Source organism: Manis pentadactyla, chromosome 6 (genome assembly GCF_030020395.1).
Source record: "Manis pentadactyla isolate mManPen7 chromosome 6, mManPen7.hap1, whole genome shotgun sequence".
Lineage (NCBI taxonomy): Eukaryota > Metazoa > Chordata > Mammalia > Pholidota > Manidae > Manis > Manis pentadactyla.
The window spans coordinates 138299822-138318444 of NC_080024.1; the positions used below are offsets into that span (position 1 = coordinate 138299822).

Sequence of the window (18623 nt, forward strand, 5' to 3'; positions counted from 1 at the left end):
CCATAGGGTCAAATTCAGGAAAATTGGATTTTTAACAATGGCATTTATTTAGCTTTTTTTTTTTCAAGTATAGTTTCTACCTTGAATAAAAACATTATAATGAGGGGAAAAGCTTTAGCACAATAGGCAGTATGGCTTTATTTAACATTTTGTTTTATTGCTTATTTATTTGTTCATTTTGTGATCATGCCCAGTCTTTCAGGAAGCCCTAACTCATTATCACCCCCTTGATGTTTCTATCTCTTTAAATACCTAGAAACAGGAACTCCCTCCACCTTTCCTGAGTTACAAATTCAGATTTTAATGCATGCAATTTTTCCTTCTGTGGGATTAAATTTTGGGACTATACTGAAGTCGGTGAGAAACATTTCCTGCCCTCAGAGAGGGAAGGGTTGAGTGAAGAACTGTGGATTGCACCGGGTGGTATGTTTGGGGTGGCACGTGGATGGCTGTTGTTAAAGAGCTAATCCTTCTGAGTAACTCTCTTATGGTAGAAATGCAGAATGTTACCTGGTGGGGCTTTGATCACTTTACTGAAGATCTTCACTTTGCAGGAGAAACTATGATATGTAGAAAAAAGAAGAGGATTCACTGTCTAAGATCACACAGTCAGGATGGGATCATCAGGAATAGAATGTAGGTTTCTTGGGATTTCAGTGTTTTATAAATGCCTAGAGGTATTGGTTTAAAAGATGGGTGCAATCCACTTATTTCAAAGAATATTTAATAAAGTTTTTACATAGTCAGATAACCTTTGGCAGATTGCTTTAATGAACCTGTTTTTTTGTTTTAATGAACACTACAGAAGATTCTTATATGGAGAGGTATAGAGCTGGAGGTATTTTGCCACAGGGATGTAGAGACCAGGGATGTTGATAAACTTCTTATAATGCACAGGTCAGCTCCCCACCACAAAGGATTACCCAGTTATTGAGTTCAAAATGTCAGGAGTGCCAACATTGAGAAACCATGGTCTAGAGGCATACATACCCCTTGAAGAATTCTGCAACATCCTTTGTTCTTCTGCTTTTCCTTTGATTATTGATATATCATTGTTCTAAGAAGAAATCCAACAAGAATGAGGCTTCTGTTGACCCAAATATATGTCACCATGATTGATATTTACAAAAAAAACTCTTGAAAAGTATATGAAATATGCAGATGTTTCTAAGTAGTGGATTCCAAATGTCATACTCTTGTGTATTGATTTGTACATAATTAAAAACTGGCACAGTTCAGCAATAATCAATCAGACTGATGCCGGTGGTAAGCATGCAGAATGGCCCTATAGGCGGAACTGTTGGAATTCAGACCTTAAGCGAATGACACATGTATGTGGGGAGAGATTATGGGGACTAGTGAAATCTAGAAGCACTAAGAGACAGCCTTAGGGAAGACCTTGGGAGTCATTTCCCTTGTTCAGATGAACTCTCACCACTTCTTGAGGGAAAACAGATAATGTTAACAGCTCTTTGCACCCAGGAACTAGGCATTTTCAGGCCTCATTGGTTTTCTAGAGCAGTCTGCTTAATTTTTATCCCCTGTTGCAAACAAACCACTAGACTGGCAATACCACCCAACGAATAATTAAAATTTGTCCATCTATCATTAAGATAATTGTTATTGATTACTCTCCCTGTAATTTTCTGCTTTTTGTTTTCCGATGTTGGTTATAAATCACACTCACAACAGGCACTGAGCCTGTGTTTGTGTCTATTATGTGGTCCTGATAAGGCTGGGCAGCATTTTTTGCCTTCCTGATGCGAGCTATTGAGATTGATTGAAGCGCTTTGCTTGTCCCATCCTAGACACTGTGTAATTAACGTTTCATTATGTTAATACATGCAAATGTGAGAGTGTGTGTTTGATGGGGAGGTGAGAGAACAAAAAAGATTAAAGAGTTCACTCCAAAGTACAAATTAATTTATTGCATTGCTAGCTGGCCTCTAAGAAGTGAAGGAGTGGGCCTCAAAATAAAAGGAAAAAATGAACAAAAAAGAAGGAGCTGTTGCATGTCTGTGTTTTTCAGAGGTGATAGTTAACAATGATGAAAAGAATGTTCAGTTCTTTGACAGAGGCCTTGTTCATCGGTGGTTTCAGTACCCCACATCTCCTTCTATAATAAAAAAATTTAGGATTGGGAAGCCACGGATTATTTCCTCTGTACATATGCAAGCATTTATACATATGAAGAGCACATTAGAACCATACTGAAACATTAATGCAATATAGTGATCTTTCATTTACAATCAATGATTGACCTTGTGACGTTATTTGAGGGGTAGCCAGAAGGGAATTTTATCCCCAGACCAATCATCCACAGGTCATAATTATTTGATTATTATTGCATGTTTTTTCTTACTCTTTGTGGTGATAATTTTGATCATTTTCTAATATATTGTAATATTTATGTTCTGTGGTTTACTTATCTATTTCCCTACTATTAGAGAGTTAATGTTTCTATTTAGCTGGTTTTGCTTTGATATTAAACATTTATAATGAGACTTTTTTTATATATACATTAATTTGTGTTCCATTGAATTATTTCCTTGAGGTAGCTTCTTAGGAGTGCATTTGCCAGAGCTTAAATCTTTTCATGGCTTAGCTATACATTAGAAACATTCCCACTTCCTATACCTAACATGGAAACATAATAAATGGTTGTTGAATTAATTAAGCATGGGCCCCAATTAAACTGCAGCAATTCTTAAGGCCATCGCATTAAGTTGTTTTAGCTAATCATTCCTTAATGTGGGCAAAAGTTACCAAATCTTCCTGTCCACTAGATGATGTTATTTTGAATACGTTTTGACAATGAGAAGCTGAGGAAAGAAGGGTTTAGAATGTAAGACTCAGAAAGAAGGGTAGTCTGGATGGCTTTTTGAGAAGAACCCTAGTGCCAGCAGGAAAATCTTGGATATCTGGGGTTTCATAAAGGTTGGAGATTGCCAAAATAAATACAGTAGTTTCCTATCAAGGATTTATTTGCTGGAGGTATTACAGGGACATCATTATAAGATATTCTCAACTATTAGTGTGTTACACAATATTGTTTATTTTGTCTATATTTGCTTTCCTTTCTCATGATTACTTCAGAGCAGAGGGTGGAGTGGGAATATTTGGCCACACCCATTTCTTTTCATACTCTCATTTTCCTGCTACAATGAGAAAGTTGAATATTTGCACCACAAAGCCAAAAATATTTACTTTTTCTGGCCCTTTACAGAAAATGAAAAATAAATGTAGATTCTTGATATAAAGAAACAAATCTAATAGTCAGAAATGGGGTTTTCAGTCAGACTACTATTTCAAATGCTAACTCATCCATTGGGAAAATTATAATTTGTCATAGATTTCAGTCTCAGTTTTCTCCGTAAGATCAATATAATAATCATTTCATCACTGACCATTAAATCATTTAATGTTTTAAAATATTGGTCCCCTGTTCTTCCCTCCTAAAAAAGGAAAAGCTTCAAAAATATGATTATTGTGAATATAGCCAATGATTCTGTAACATCTTTCTATGTTGACAGATAGCAACTGCACTAGTTGGGGTGATGATCTAATAATGTGGGTAACTGTTGAACCAATGTGTTGTATATTTGCAACCAGTATAATATTGTGTATCAATTACACTTAAATTAAAAACATCTATGTCAAGTAACTATATACGATTATTGTTCATATTATCAAGTAATTACTTGTACCCTGTCTTAATGTGGTTTGTAATTTCAAAAAGAAAATGTGCATAAAATAATAGTCGATGCAACCAAAATTACCAAGTCAATCTTTTGTATATTTCCCCAGCTTTTAGCTATCTATGGCCATGCTAAACTGTTAGTTGCTGAAGTCAGCATTGACTAGAAAGGTTTTCTGAACATATTTATCTATGTCAAAGCACCGAACCAGCACTATTAAGCAAAAGGGCATAGAGTTGTGAGTCAGTGCGTGTGAAGAGGCAGGGCCCTGTTCCTCTGATCCATATTCCTCATGTTCAGAGCCAGTGGAGGTAGTAGTGTCTAACTGGCCACCGTCCTTTCTGCCATGATTCTTGTGTCATTTTTCACAGTCACTTTGCAGACTGACAGGGAGGAGTGATACTTTTTGGTCCACAGTCCCCTTCGCTGAGACCCATCACATTTTTAATCATTTGCTTTCAGTTTATTCCCAGCTACATGCCAGTTTGAGGAGCCCACAGTCATTCACCCCTTTCCAGTTACTACCAGGAGGTATTCCAATAAACACTGGCCTTTTATCCCCACCTATAATAATTTCCAAGAATGAGTAACCAACATTTCAATGAGAATGAGGCAGTAATTCTCTCTAATTCCAAATTAACTAATACTCCAGAAGAATGACAGTATATTATGCATTTCAGAAAATAAAAATGTATATACTATCTTCAACGTAATTAATTCTGCTTCTAGGGCCTATCAAAATTTCTCACTATCAGATAAAAATAGAGATTTTGAAAAATGTGTTAAATATGAACATCTGTATCTTATTTAAAGAAGTGGTAAATCAGGGGCCATATATCCCAGGTTGGCTGAAACAATTCTACTTTATATATGGTGTCTTGGCATACTTATAAATTGAGCCTCCTTTCAGTCTCCAAAGTATCTGATGTGTATAAAAAAAAATCATGTGATTATTCTAGTGATCACTCTATAGTGATTCAGGTTGAAATTAGCCAAGAGCAGAATACAGTGTTATAGTTAGCACATCTTCAAATTGTATGTGTTTTTTGTTAAATTTTACTTTATTTTTCATTGATAGTAAAACTGTTAGCATGCTGATGTTCAACAGCACTCCCAGCTAAAAGTGACTTTTAAAACTTTACCAGCTGTGTTGCTAACTTGGAAATGCCCAGGTCTTGGTTCTTCATAGATACAGGTCTGTGGGGAAAGTCCAGGAATTTTTTTGTGATTCAGGGACAGCCCCAAGGATAAATAAAGCAGACAAAGGTTTTCTCATTTGCTATTGCTCCTTGGGCCTCCTTCCGCACCACCCACATCCATATCCCCTGGGTCTTCTGTCTGTGCTGGACATGCAGAGGAACTGCATTCTTATAGTGCCTTTCCAGGCAACCCCAGGCCCCTCTCCTGCCAAACTGTGTTGATGAGCCTTAGGCTCATCCTTCTAGGATTGAATGGGTGACAAAGTCTATACTCTAATAAGCCATTTTAAATCAAGCAATTGTGGGTATCATAGAATCATTGACTTTATACCTCTCCACAGATTACATATTCATAAGACCAAAGGTTTTAGTACCTTAACCCTGCTTGATGGGTTTTCTGGAATCACAGCAGCAAAAGGGGATATTTCAATTAATGTTCTAATTACTACTGTGCATTTTTGTCTATTCCACCTTTGAGCTGGTTTGGCCATACTTGGCTCTGAATTCTGTTTTTTGTAAAGTGTGAGAAAAAGAAAGGATGTGGATGAGGAGCAACAAGGTTTTACAGAATGAGTCCTAGACTAGAGTTCAGGCAAATGTAGATTTTATTACTAGATTCTATTCTGAGCTGTGTGACAGTTAACCTCTCAGCCTTTTTCCCTACCTGTAAAATAAAGTTAACAATCTCTCCCTGCCCAACAGGATCAAATGATGCTGTTGTGTAAACTCTGAAAAAGTTGCTAGAATAATAAGAAAAAATAAAAAGAGAAAAAGAAAACAATGTTTGTAAGCTATAATGCAAACCTTCAACAAATCTTAGTGCAGCCCTGACCTGTGATTTAAGGCAGTGGGGTTCACAAACCCCAACTCCTAGAACACTTTATGCATAAGACAAGGGGTCTGATTGTATGTAAGTGACTTTGATCAATATCAGTTGCTTTCATGTGTATATTATTCATCCTCTGGCTACACAATAGCAAGGGCCTGTTTTTCACACTTTTTTTTAACTGGAAAGAAGAATAATTGGAGAGATTTAATTTCTTTGATTACATTAAAAGGACAGTAATGTTTGGTTAAACAGTTTAAATATACTGATTATGCTTTTTGAAATTACAGTCCCAGTATATAATAATACAAATACAAATGTTATATAACAAAAGTAACCAACCCCCTTTTCATGTTCTGGTGACATCTGTTAAGTCCCTGGCTTTTCTGATCTTGAGGCAAAGTGAGAATAAAAGAGTTAAAGAATTAGGAGAGAACCTTTAAGTGGAGCCGAAGAGAGGAAGCAGGTGCTTTTGTCTGGGGTCATGGGCCGTGGGGGGAAAATGTATCCAACTGATGAATTATAGGGAGTCCCGTATTTGAGATGGAGACCTGTGTTCTTCCCTCGGTCAACTCAGTACATTTTCTGCTCTTGGTTTTGCTTTTTATCTGAGGATTGTGTATAAATTGGCTTCTGAGTGTTCTGTGTGAACACTTGGCCCCCTCAGTGGGACCTGCTGTTTATTATTTAGATTCAGAGGGTCATTTTTTTGCTTTGATTCTTACTGTTGTTTTTTTTCAATTAGAGATAATGTGATAGGAATTTGTTAAAGGTAAAATAAGATATATACATGAAACCTAACTGGATAGATGGGTATCCAGGAATGGTAAAACCTGGTTAGTCAACCTCAGGAACTCACAAGCATCATTGGTGCTGTGTGACAGGTCCACAGCTTGCTAGCTCTGCAAGTTACCTAGGTGCATTTTATTTTTTTTAAGCCACTTCACTGAGCTATGATTGACATATGAAAGCTGTACCTGTTTAATGTATACAACCTGATGAGTTTGGAGTTAAGTATAAACCTATGAAACCAGTCACCATAATCAATGCCATAAACATATCCATCATCTCCAAAAATTCCCTCTCACCCTATTTAATTTTTTAATTTAAAAAAGCTGTGTGATTAAAAACACTTCACATAAGATCTGCCTTCCTAGGAATTTTTTAAGTATACAATCCAATATCATTAACTATAGGCACTGTGCAGTACACAGCTCTAGGATTTGCTCATCCAGCATAACTGGGATCTTGCAGCCTTGTTAAAGCCAATGAAAAACTCCCCTGTACTGAAGCAGAGTGTGCTGGACTATGCTGACTTCTTTGCAACAAGAAAATAAAAGAAACAGCTTTTCCCTTCACTTGAATATTTATGCATGTGAGATGAAAGAAGCTAACAAATATGTTTTCCCTTTTCTGGGGCTTTTTAGTAAATGATGATATGGTAATGGCATGTGTTTTATATATTGTCAGCAATTAGAAGAATACATTTCCCACAGAATTTCCCCACTGTTCTGTCTGCTAAAGCTGCTAGAATAGGCACAGCAGGCAGCAGGGACATTAGACAGGCCAGGCAGGGTCCAGAGGCAGCAAGGAGATGGGGACAAGGGGAAATAATGGAATAAATGGTCTATGATCCTGAACTAGATGGTTGTTGGAATGAACGGGTAGCTGGGGAGCTGCATAGATATTTAATAGATGGTTAATAATTTGTGTGAATAAATGAATGAATGAATGGTTAAAATGAAAAAGCTCACCTATATGCATAGCCTATAGACCAGATTTTTTTTTAAAGCTCGTGCAAATGGTGACTACATTACCAAGAGGAATGCAATGTTGAGGGTGGTGAGTTCAGCACGAGGGGGAAGCTCCAAGCTTGAATCCTCTCACAGTGAATCCGACTGTTATCTTGGATCAGGGGACAAAGACTACAGCCCCCGGTGAGGACCCAATTTGGCCCTCTGCCAGCTTTTTAAAATAGAGGTTTATTTGTTTTTAAATGGCTACCATATAAGTCATCGTACAAATATCATATAATATCATTGTTGCTTCTTGGACTACAAAGATGAAAACAATTTATTTGCTGGCCCTTAACAGAAAAAGTTGTCCAGCACTGCCTCAGAATATGCAAAGAAATGTTAGCAGTATGGATATTAATAATTTATAGTTTTATTGTCAGTGATATTAAATAATATCCACCATTCACAGCCAACCTAGAACAATTAGGTCCATTTCTCTTTTTTTTTTCCCAACTATATTATGATTTTTTCACTAACTTAGGCAATTTTCCTCAATAATTAATATTTTTGCCTATACAGGTTTATTCAATAAATATTTATTCAATACCTCTAGATAGAAAAAGACTACCAAGGGTTGTGTGACATAGACAAATATAATTCGCTTCTGTTCCCATGGAGTTTTCAATATAATAAGGAAGAAATTCTCATAAATATGATATGTGACAGAAAGAATAGATTCATAAGAGAGAATAAAAAGTATCACTTGTAAGAGCTGGAACTGTCACTGCTATTCAGTGAGACTTTCTATCTCTGCATAGGCCAGTGTCTAACTTTTCCATTTTGCAAAATGGGAATCTGATGAGAGTTAATGCTCATTATCTAATTGGTTTAAGATTTATAACTAGTTCTAAGATATTATGGGAAGTCACATCATACTAGAAATCAAATGATATAAGAGTCACTTATAATGTAATGAATACAGCTCCTAGAAAAGTCTTTCCGCTATGCTTTGGTGTTTGTAATAGAACTTGACCTGCAAAGGATTTATGAAGGATTCAGTCTAGAGAATTTTCAAAATTCCACCCAGCAGTGGCATTCCAAACATTCAGGTATCAACTTGATTTTATACATTTTAATAATGCATTTTTTAAAATGTGGGAATGGAAGGGTCAATCATTCCTTGGTCCACCCATGTTCAACCCTGATCCACAGTGTGGACTCCCTCCTGCTAGCGTGGTGGACCCAAGGGAGGGAACAACGACTGGATCCTAGAGAAGGCTCTCACTAGGACATTTCTAGAAATCCCGAAAACTAGGTTACACATGCGGTCAGCCCTTTCTAGAGGAGATGAGAACACATGTGTTTCTTCCCTTTTAGCTGTTTAAGTGAGGGACACATAAATAGCCCTTCATCCTTGAGGTTCACATAGATCATGCATAGATAATGTTGCACAAATAGGGTTCAGAAGTTTCTTTGGGTTCTGATCCTTTAAAGAGACTTCATCCTTGCTCTCCAAGTCATTTCCCACTGAATTTAAATCACTATTTAATAAAACAAGTTGTTTGAGAGGGTCCTTTAATGAACGCTGCCATCCTGAGTGGTTTAAGGCTCATTGGCTCCCAGTGCCCAAGTTGAGATTTCTCTTATCATGGATTTTCCTTCTTCATGTCATTTGTGGACTAACCTGGAAAACATCACCTTTTTGCTGAGACAAGATCTGATAACTACCGTGATAAAAGGCATGACAGCATTTTAATGAACACCAATGTTTGGCCTCCATTTTGAGAAAATTGGGCTCATTATAACACAGTGATTTATCAATATGTTTTATCAGTATCACGGTGTTTTATCCCCATATCCAGCTTTATAGCATGTCAGCCATGAGGTCTGCTGAATTTTTAAGGCTTTCCCTGGACCAGTCAGACCTTTCTGGAATTAATCTTTCATATTTGTACCAGCAGTTTGCACAAGATGAATATTTCATTTCTCGTGAATCATAATAAAGTATCCTGAGCTTTGCTGGCAGAGCGACCTCTGCAGTCTTTTATCTTTAAGAGAGAAGATTAAACCTTCTCTCTATTTTATGGCTAATGAAGTGGGTTGTTGGTCTCTTGATGCTGTCACTAACTGTGCCTCTTCGTGGTCTCGTGTAAGTCTGTGATAAACTGATCATAGGGTGATTATAGCAAATCTCTTCATAAAACTAATTTCCTCCCAAATTTGAGGGTAACTTTTTGTAAGCAGCAAAGTTAATAGGTCTGAACTTACAGACTTTTGTAATATAAGAGCTGAGATACTCAGAAATTATAAAGCCCACCATCCTTGGTTTACTGATGAGTACATTGACCCAGACTCAGAGGGCTAGTCAGTGATGGAATTAGACAAGAATTTGAGGTATCCCGACCCCTTGTGCTGAGAGCTTCTTTTTGCAAGATACAATGTGCCTTTTTTGCATATAAGTTACATAAATTGCTCTATTGGTCTGCTTGGAGTCATCCAGGACTCTTCTGTATGAACAACAAGTATTTAATCCCTCAGTGACCCCCGTTGGCTCTACCATTGAAGGGGACCTCAAATCCGACCATTTTTCGCCAACTCCACTGCAGATCTCATCAGCTCTCACCTGAATGGTGGATATAACCTGCTAACTGCTTCCCCTGTTTCTTTCTAATGACCCCTGTTCTCAACACAGCAGCCAGAGTGATCCTTTTAAAGCAGGGTTTCTTGGTCTTCCCAATTGTGACAACTCAGAATGTCTCCAGACATTTGCCAAATCTCTCTGGGGGAGAAACTGGCTCTCCTTGGAGAACTATTGCTTTAGAACATAGCTGGGATGCTTTCACTCTCCCAGGTTTCCATCACTGTCAGAGTTAGATCCAAGTTCTTTCACTGACCTGCAAGATCCTCGCACCTCCCTGTGACCTCTTAGTCTTACCTCCTTGAACTCTCCTCTGCCCACAATCTGACCCTGCCCATCACACTCCCACCTCAGGGCCTTAGCACTTACTCTTTTCTTTGCCAGCAGAGTTCTTCCTGGATATGGGCTCTGTGTCTGTTATGCACTGAATGTTTGTGTCCTCCCCACCCACCCCCCAACCTCACCCCTCACCCAAATCATATGCTGAAACCCTCAACCTCAGTGTGCATTTGGTGGTGGGCCCTTTGAGAGGTAACTGGATTTAGATGGGGTCATGAGAGTGGGGCCCCTATAATGGGTTTAAAGTCTTCATAAGAAGAGGAAGAGAGAACAGAGTATGCTTTCTCTCTCTCCCTCCCTGTCTCTCTTTCTCTTGCTCGCAAATATTATCACAAGCATGTAGATAATAATGCAAATCACTGTGAATCAAAAAATGAACAATTTCTTGGAAGGAAATGCACACTAATTTTAACAGTGACCATGTTTATGGGCAATTATGATATTTCATTTTATGTCCATATTTTTCTTATTTTGTGCAGAAAATATGGGTAATTTAATTAATAATGAGGTTCTGAAACTTGGTTGGTTCCTTCCCAATTAATGGAATTGATGCCGGGGTTCTTGTTCGCAGAGCGGAAGAATGAGCTTCACAAACAGTCAAGGTAGGAGAGCAAGGTACAGGCTTTTATTTAGAGATACAGTGAGAGAATAGAGCTATATTCTTAGGTATCTTTCCCTAGAGAATTAGTGTGACCTTGACTTTGCATAATGCTTCACAGGGTTTCAAAGGGGACTTCTTTGTCCATTGTTACATTGCTCTGACTGTAAATATTCAGACCTGCTTTTCCCGGAGGCACTCACCCTACTCTGACTACACCCATGGCCCCTGTCTCAGAATCTCCAAAGCTTGCCACTCTTCACTGGCCTCCAATGAAGACACTCCTATGCACTGGGTTCCGCTAGCTGATGCTTTTTCTAAATACTCTTAGTAACCTTTTGTAGTGTTCCAGTTGGCAGTGGTGCATTCATAAAAAGCCACTGATCCCTTACTTTTAGAAAGACTGAGGAAAAGCACAAGGGTGGAGAAAATGTCTTCTAACATTTTACCAAAACGGTGGTGGGAAGTGGGTGCAGTAACTGTCCAAAGCCACGGCCAGATTAAGCAACACCTCAGTCTCTCTTTTAGGTGTTAATTTCGCAGGAGACCTAGGGAATGACAACCTAGATGTCAGACTGTGTTAACTGTTGAACTGAAAAAAACCCCATTACAGTTTGCCCAGTATCACAAATCAAACTGAGGTTCAGAGATTTACTCTTAAAGCAGCAAAGAGATGAGGAAGCTACTCCTCTGCTCCAACTTGGCCTTATCATTTCTCTTTACTATTGGATTTAGCCAGAGGACACTCAGACAGTTGCCTGGGGCACACACTTCTTGCCCTATAAAGACCTCAGATCTCTGCAAAGCTTCATCTGCTTTGTGGAAGATGCCATGTGCTCAGAATGTCTGATGTGGAGGCTCTGTGTGGTCTCGCCAAGAGATTTCTGCTGGGAGAGTTGCTTCTTGAACTCCACGTCTTGTATCTGTATTTCTGAATTGTGCACCCTGTCTTGTAAAGGGAGGACCAAAAATAAGAATCACTGTGTCAACAACAAATCGGGTTCAGCAACCCTTCTACGTGGATATTTGGTGGTGTTGAGCTAGGTCAGCAGATGTCCTCACACTAAAATCACTTTCCCTGATTTGATCATTGTAGCCTTCCAAGTGTTCACTCTTCTCTGTAGATACGTGAGAAGTGAATGGAGTAGTATGAATTCATATACTATTTGCTTACTTTTGCCATGATCTCAAGGCAATAATTTCACAGGGGGTAGGACTGCTGGATAAAAAACAGGAGAAACAACAAATGTTTTAGTCTAACTAAGTATGTCGTATGCAATATTTATTTAATATAAGTATTTAGGACATGCTTATACTAAAATGTCACTTGTTCATCTGAAATCAAATATAATTAATGTCTTCAGTTTTTATTTGCTAAATCTGGCAACTCTAGTGGGAGAGGAACTTGAACTGTCCTTTAAAAATTTCATTTAAATTTTCATCCATAGCTTCCCTATATTTTAATGCCATTAATTAAATTCCCACAGCAAAATGCTCCTGTGTTTCTTCTGGTCTTTCTTTGCATTATTTTAAATTCAGGAGTAAATTCCACAAAGCCTAATTCATTTCAAATTTTCATTTGTTAGTAATAAAACTTGTCTTGATGTTGTACGACTTCAAAATATGTTAGTCTCTAGCAAAAGCTGGACTGCACACAATCTTTTAAAGATATGACTACATCCTGTGACAATTATTTTTACTATGTCTCTTATCAAAGTAGAAAACATAGTTTAACCAAAACCCCAGTGGTCATTTCTGGTCCTTTGATGAGATATACTTTCTCATTCTGGGCTGGCTGAAGTGGAAGTCTTGAATAATGGTGAAGCATATCAAGTATTACCCCAGGCTACAGCAGAGTGTAGGCTGTCACAGTTTTGCCCATCTAGAGACTATACTGAACCAAGGGGCAGGTTAGCCAGGCAAGTGTCTATAGAGTCCTGATATCTTAAAAGGCTACAATTATATGATGGAGCAAAAACATAATGAAAGAAATGCAATCTGATAAAGAATACTATGTTTACCAAAACTTCTTTTGGGAGAGTATTGTGGCTATTGTAGTTGATCAAAAGAAATCTTTGGCAGTTTCTTGTATGAGGAAGCAAAAATATTCCAAGGAGCATTCTAAATGTCAATTAACTGTGGAATTTTAATTTTGCTTAATGGAATACAGTCATTTGGGCTCCAAACAGAATTTGGGGCACAATAGAGAAAAGATGAGATACTGTCAACAACCGGCCTCCTTTTTGGCTCTTTCTCCGCTTTTGTTCACCCTTTCAAAGAGAAATGTACCATAAATATTAATAAAATATTTGTTGAAAAGGTGTCAGTTATTTGTGTCCCTGAATCATCCCCATAACTTCATCTCCCTACTTAAAAAAATAATTGACCCAAATTGCAAGTACTCCTCAAGTATGGAAAATATAATAGGATAGTTCAAAGAACACAAGGCCCCCAGGCTCTAGTCCCGGTAGTCAGATGTTTTGGAGAAGCAATTCTCATGCATTAGTGAGTGTGAGAATCCCCTGAAAGGCTGATTAAAGCTCACACTGTAGAACTTTAGCCCCAGAGTTGATGACTGGATAGGTCAGAGGTGGGGCCTGAATTTGTACATTTCGAACAAGTTCCCAGGCGGTAGTGCCATTGCCAATCTAGGTTGGATTGTTTGAGAACCACTTAAAGAATTGATATCCTGATATCCTAAACCCAGTATAGTTAGTTCATATGAAGTTAGGGGTTCTATTAATTCATGGTTTTCTTGTTTTGCTTTTTAAATTCCACACTCCATCCCCACTCCTCAGAAACTTTATAAGCTCTGTTAGAAAAATACAGAGTTACAAATGCACATATAATTGATGTTTGATGAATTGAAAATGGATGATATTTCATCACCCATAGAATAATTTTACTCTCCTTCAATGGAGAGCTCTTTCTTTACCTTAACACAAGAGAAGCAGATGCAGTAGCATATATTTCTAAGAACAGATAATGATGGCAGAATTTTCTGGATTGATTACAAGAATTAAGGAATCTTCAGAATCTCCAAGTGTCCCAAAGTGAAACTTTTTGTAATTTGAAAGAGGTAAAATTATGTATAGCAAGTTCTGTGGGGACTTGTATGACATTTTCTAATCTTAAAATCTTTTCAGGAGCTTCTTTTTACTTTGAGGCTACTTTTCATAAATTTCAGTTCTAGCTTTTATTCCTTTAACCAGAAGCTTTTACATTTTGGACTTGGGAAGGAACTTCTGACTCCATGGGGAATTATTTCTCACACTTAACAATGTTTGATATTGTAGATAAAATGTCATACCTTTAAAAACCCATTCTAAGCTAGTCTCCCTCTGTGACTGAATGGTCTTTGAAATTAACAAGAATAAGATAAGGTGAGCAATCACATCAGGACTTCAGCTTACAGCAACATTTTCACTATTTTTTTGATCATTTTGGTGAGTTTCTAAAATACATGAAGGACCTTTTCTGTCTCTAGATACTCAATAAATGTCAACTTAGAATATCCCTTGGCAGTGTTATCTCTAATACTTATTTATGTCTGACAAAACTAAAGCATATAGATGCTAATATTTCCCCTTTGGGTCACCCCTCAAGAGTATGCACTCCTGCGTATCTTCAGTAGGAGAACATTAAGGTTTTACTATGTCAACATCTGCTTATAAAATACTGTCTTTTAGAAGAAGAAGAAAAATTAAAAAGAATGATGTCTAAGAACAATATGGCATTTTGTTACTTTTTCTCAGATCTGATTTATCAGATAAGAAAAGATGTTAACTGTATATATGACCCTACAACTAACCCCCAGTTAAGATTTAGAAATCTTTCCAAGCTAACATTTGGAGGGAGTGAGGACTGGAGACTCACTCATTCTAATCGTGAACTCTGTTACCAGACTCAGGGGTAATAGTTTCTTAGTGAGTGGGAATTTGGTCCTTTCAGGTGTTTTTCTCCAAAATATAATCCCCTATGCAATTTTACAGCATGCCAAAAGGATTGCTTCTTGTGTGAAACAGGGCTAGGAAACGTTGTTACCAATTGAGGATTCAACAGAATGAACATGTGCATCTTAAAAATAAAACCAAACCAAAACAAAACAAAAACTTTTCTAGTTGGCTTTCTTCTGAAAGAAATCCCCACCATAGTCATTCTAATGTAAAATCTTTGTAAAATTATAAAGTAGGTAGCTTCCTCTTGACTCTTCAAAAGTATTCTTCTATTGCTTTCCAATTCTCCTAGATCATACCCTCATCGGCCTCTGACTAGCATTTATTATTTCCTTGTTGTGGTCAGTTTTATCATCCATTTTTCTCTGGATATACATTGTCACTGTAGTTGACTTCTGGTTGATTCTTGGGTAAAACAATTTGATAAAATTATTTCACATTAGGATACGATATACAGGTAGGCAGAATCCCTCCAAGCAGAACTAGCACTCTAAAAAAGCACAGAGGAGGGTAGCCTAAATTAACGTCTGTGTAATGTGTTAGTGGAACATGTCTTAATCCTGTCTGAAATACCTCTCAAGGGAGTAGAGGCAGCTTGTACCTAATATGGGCTGAAACTTAGCAAAGGGGACCACTGGAGACATATCTGTTATTTTTCAATGGATTCTATTTGCTTGAGTCCATCTTTGTTAAACACTAATTTCTAATGCAAGTTACTTAAAGCAATGAGGTACCTTTATTCCAGAACCTATATTCAAAATGTTAATTGTACTAAGGGATACAAAAGCTCAAATTGCCAGCAAACTGCAAGGATGGTTGTATTGAAGAAAAGTTAATCCTTATTTAAATTTTCTAAATTATGTACTCGCAACACTGAAAACTGTCATAACCTCCTTGTTTCAGATTAAGTGGATTATTTATTTGCGATAATGGTCACATATGCCCAGTAGCATGCTGTCATAAACAGCTGTGTTAAATATATTATGTGTTCTGTGACATAAATAAGGTGTTCAACATGAAGTTACTATTCAAAATATGAGCCCCAGGAAGAACAAAAAAACAGTAAATGATTTTTAATATAGTTGAATTCTTAATTTATTTCTACCTTATTAATGCTATTTGTGTGGAAATTGTGGGTGTTACTCTAGTGAAAAATCTTGACATTCAAGGGCATTAGAACTTATTTCTGCTTTCCCATCCTTTGCGTATATCAAGCTAGGTGTTTGCTAGCTTGTGTTTCTTTTCTTTTAAAGGAAGATGTCATGTACACCGGAGGGAGGCATTTATAGCAAAAGCAGTTCTGTATCTCATTAAACTTAGAGCAGGGTTCATTTGATAGAAGTCTGTAATCTATCCTAGTTCTGAAAGTTTCCAAAGAGGATGTTGAATTTAGACATCACCTAGTTCAACGCTTTCAGTTAACAGATGAAGGAACAGAGGTTTTGAGAACTTAAAAATTTGTGTGAGTTACAGATACTTAAGTAAGAAAGCCAGGACCAAGGGCAAAACATCCATACTACTAATTTGATATATTTTCCACTACAAGAATGGGTGGTAATAATTAGGTTGACTACACTTAAAGGATCTGTTGGGGGGAGTTGCTGACTGTACAGGGAGGGAGCGAGGATGTTATCTTTGGAGATTTTAAACAATATCATTAATGGTAGAATTAAATATTCAGTTATTTTATAATGTATATTAATTTGAGCAAAGTTACAGCTGCTTTCTTTGGATTAATGGACTAGTTGGATGAAAGGAGATTAGGACAATGAGATGCAGTTCACTTCCACAGAAAGAGAAAATAACAAACTCCAAACATAAGGTTTAGAAACATTGGATGAGACAGGTAACACCATGGGGAAATGGTGTGGAGATGTACAGCTTTATCTTCTTTGGAAAGTAGGGAATACAAAGCTAGGAAAAATTCTGTCCATTGGAAATAGTATAGGTCAATCCTTTAAGAGAATATTGATGGTAAGCAATTTAGATGACTGCCTCTTAAATGATAGAAAGCTAAGAAGTTATACAAAGTATAACAAAAACTGTTCCCATTACAAAACAAAAAAATAATAAGCTAATGGAGTTGGATTTGCTATCCTGGGGAAAAAAAAGGTAAAAGATAATTAAAGGGTAGGGGTATTTTTAAAGAAATTTAATGTTGCAACAAAATGAATAAAGGGCTGTTACAAAGTAATGTCCATCTCTGCATTTTCACAGAGGGCAATTCAGGAGACAAGGGGATTGAATTGGAGCAAGAAAATCCAGTTCATTCTAAGAATGATTAAATAGTGAAAACAAGATACCAAGGAGATTTATAGAATCCCTAGCTCCAGAGATCATTAAAAATGAAATTGAAAGTAATTTGACTTGACTGATTTGGGTACACACTTGTCTGAGCAAAGGGTGAGCCCAATAACCTCCAGAGACCTCATCCAAGTCTTTGATTCAACAACCCAGCATTCTGCCAAATACTATACTGCCAGCCCTGAAAAGAATATATTTAAACAAATTATACTTGTTCCACTCTCTCAAGATTTTTAAATGACTTTCTCTTCCTTCTGTTATTTCATATGTTCACTTATGTTTACAGGGAAAAAATTCCAGCTATGATATTCACATAGATTTCCTGGCTTATGGGCAACATTTTGGATGGAAATTAAAATTTGTGATTGTAGGTAGTGACTTTATTGACTTGCTTGTGCAAGTAGAATTTCTTACCTGTTTTAAAATTCACCTGAGCTTTGTTCTAAATAACTTCTCTCACACCGTTCAGAGTTGATTTTTTGTTGTTAAAGGAACACCATGCCTGAGTAGATTTTTTTTTAATTTTAATGGTCACTATGACCAGAAGGCAAAATCTGAAAAAGTTCCCCACATCTTGACTACCGTACTACTAACCACTGCTACTCCAAAATATCTAGGTTTATTGGGACAATAATAGTTATTTTTCTGTTTAAATTTTCAAGCATTGACTGACTTGTGGTGATGGCCATGTCTTGACCTGTATGAATTCTTAAGTTCTTACATTATTACTTTTTGGGCCATTTGTTTCATTAATTGTGGTTACCTCAGTGGAGCACTTTTTCCCCTCCTTTAACACAAAACCTTTGGTTTAAGTCTCATTTGTTCTTAGACATTTTTCAGAGCCACCAGCTTTTTTGAAGAACTTATGTAAAGTAAAGGCAGGGGATTTGAGCCTGAGGTTCATTTAAGTAGGTGAACGTGTTTCCTTGTGCTTCCTTGTTTCAGGTTTCCAGATCGAGGCTTTCACGTCACTGCGCTTCTTGGCAGAACCTTCCGATGCTGTGACAATGCGGGGAGGAAACGTCGTCCTGAACTGCTCTGCAGAGTCTGACCGAGGAGTGCCGGTTATCAAGTGGAGGAAAGACGGCATCCACCTGGCCTTGGGGCTGGATGAACGGAAGCAGCAACTTCCAAATGGGTCTCTATTGATTCAAAACATATTTCACTCCAGACACCATAAGCCAGATGAGGGGCTGTACCAGTGTGAGGCATCTCTAGGAGGTTCCGGGTCAATTATCAGTCGGACGGCGAAAGTTGCAGTAGCAGGTGAGTGGGTCCTTTCTTCTCCATCTCCTCTTATCCCTTTTTTGGGATAAGAAAATAAGCTTT

The 18623-nt window shown here is 37.4% G+C and overlaps 1 protein-coding gene and 1 long non-coding RNA gene across 2 annotated transcripts in view; one reads left to right on the plus strand and one right to left on the minus strand.

The window, feature by feature from the left end:
- DCC (DCC netrin 1 receptor) overlaps positions 1-18623 on the plus strand; it is a 1164464-nt gene that overhangs the window by 369707 nt on the left and 776134 nt on the right. The window contains exon 2 of the mRNA XM_036918577.2: positions 18240-18560. Within this exon, the coding sequence (XP_036774472.2) occupies positions 18240-18560 (321 nt within the window). The remainder of the gene's footprint in view (positions 1-18239; positions 18561-18623) is intronic.
- Positions 1-18623, minus strand: part of LOC130684153 (uncharacterized) — an 89177-nt gene that overhangs the window by 42949 nt on the left and 27605 nt on the right. The gene's annotated exons all lie outside the window — the stretch shown is intronic.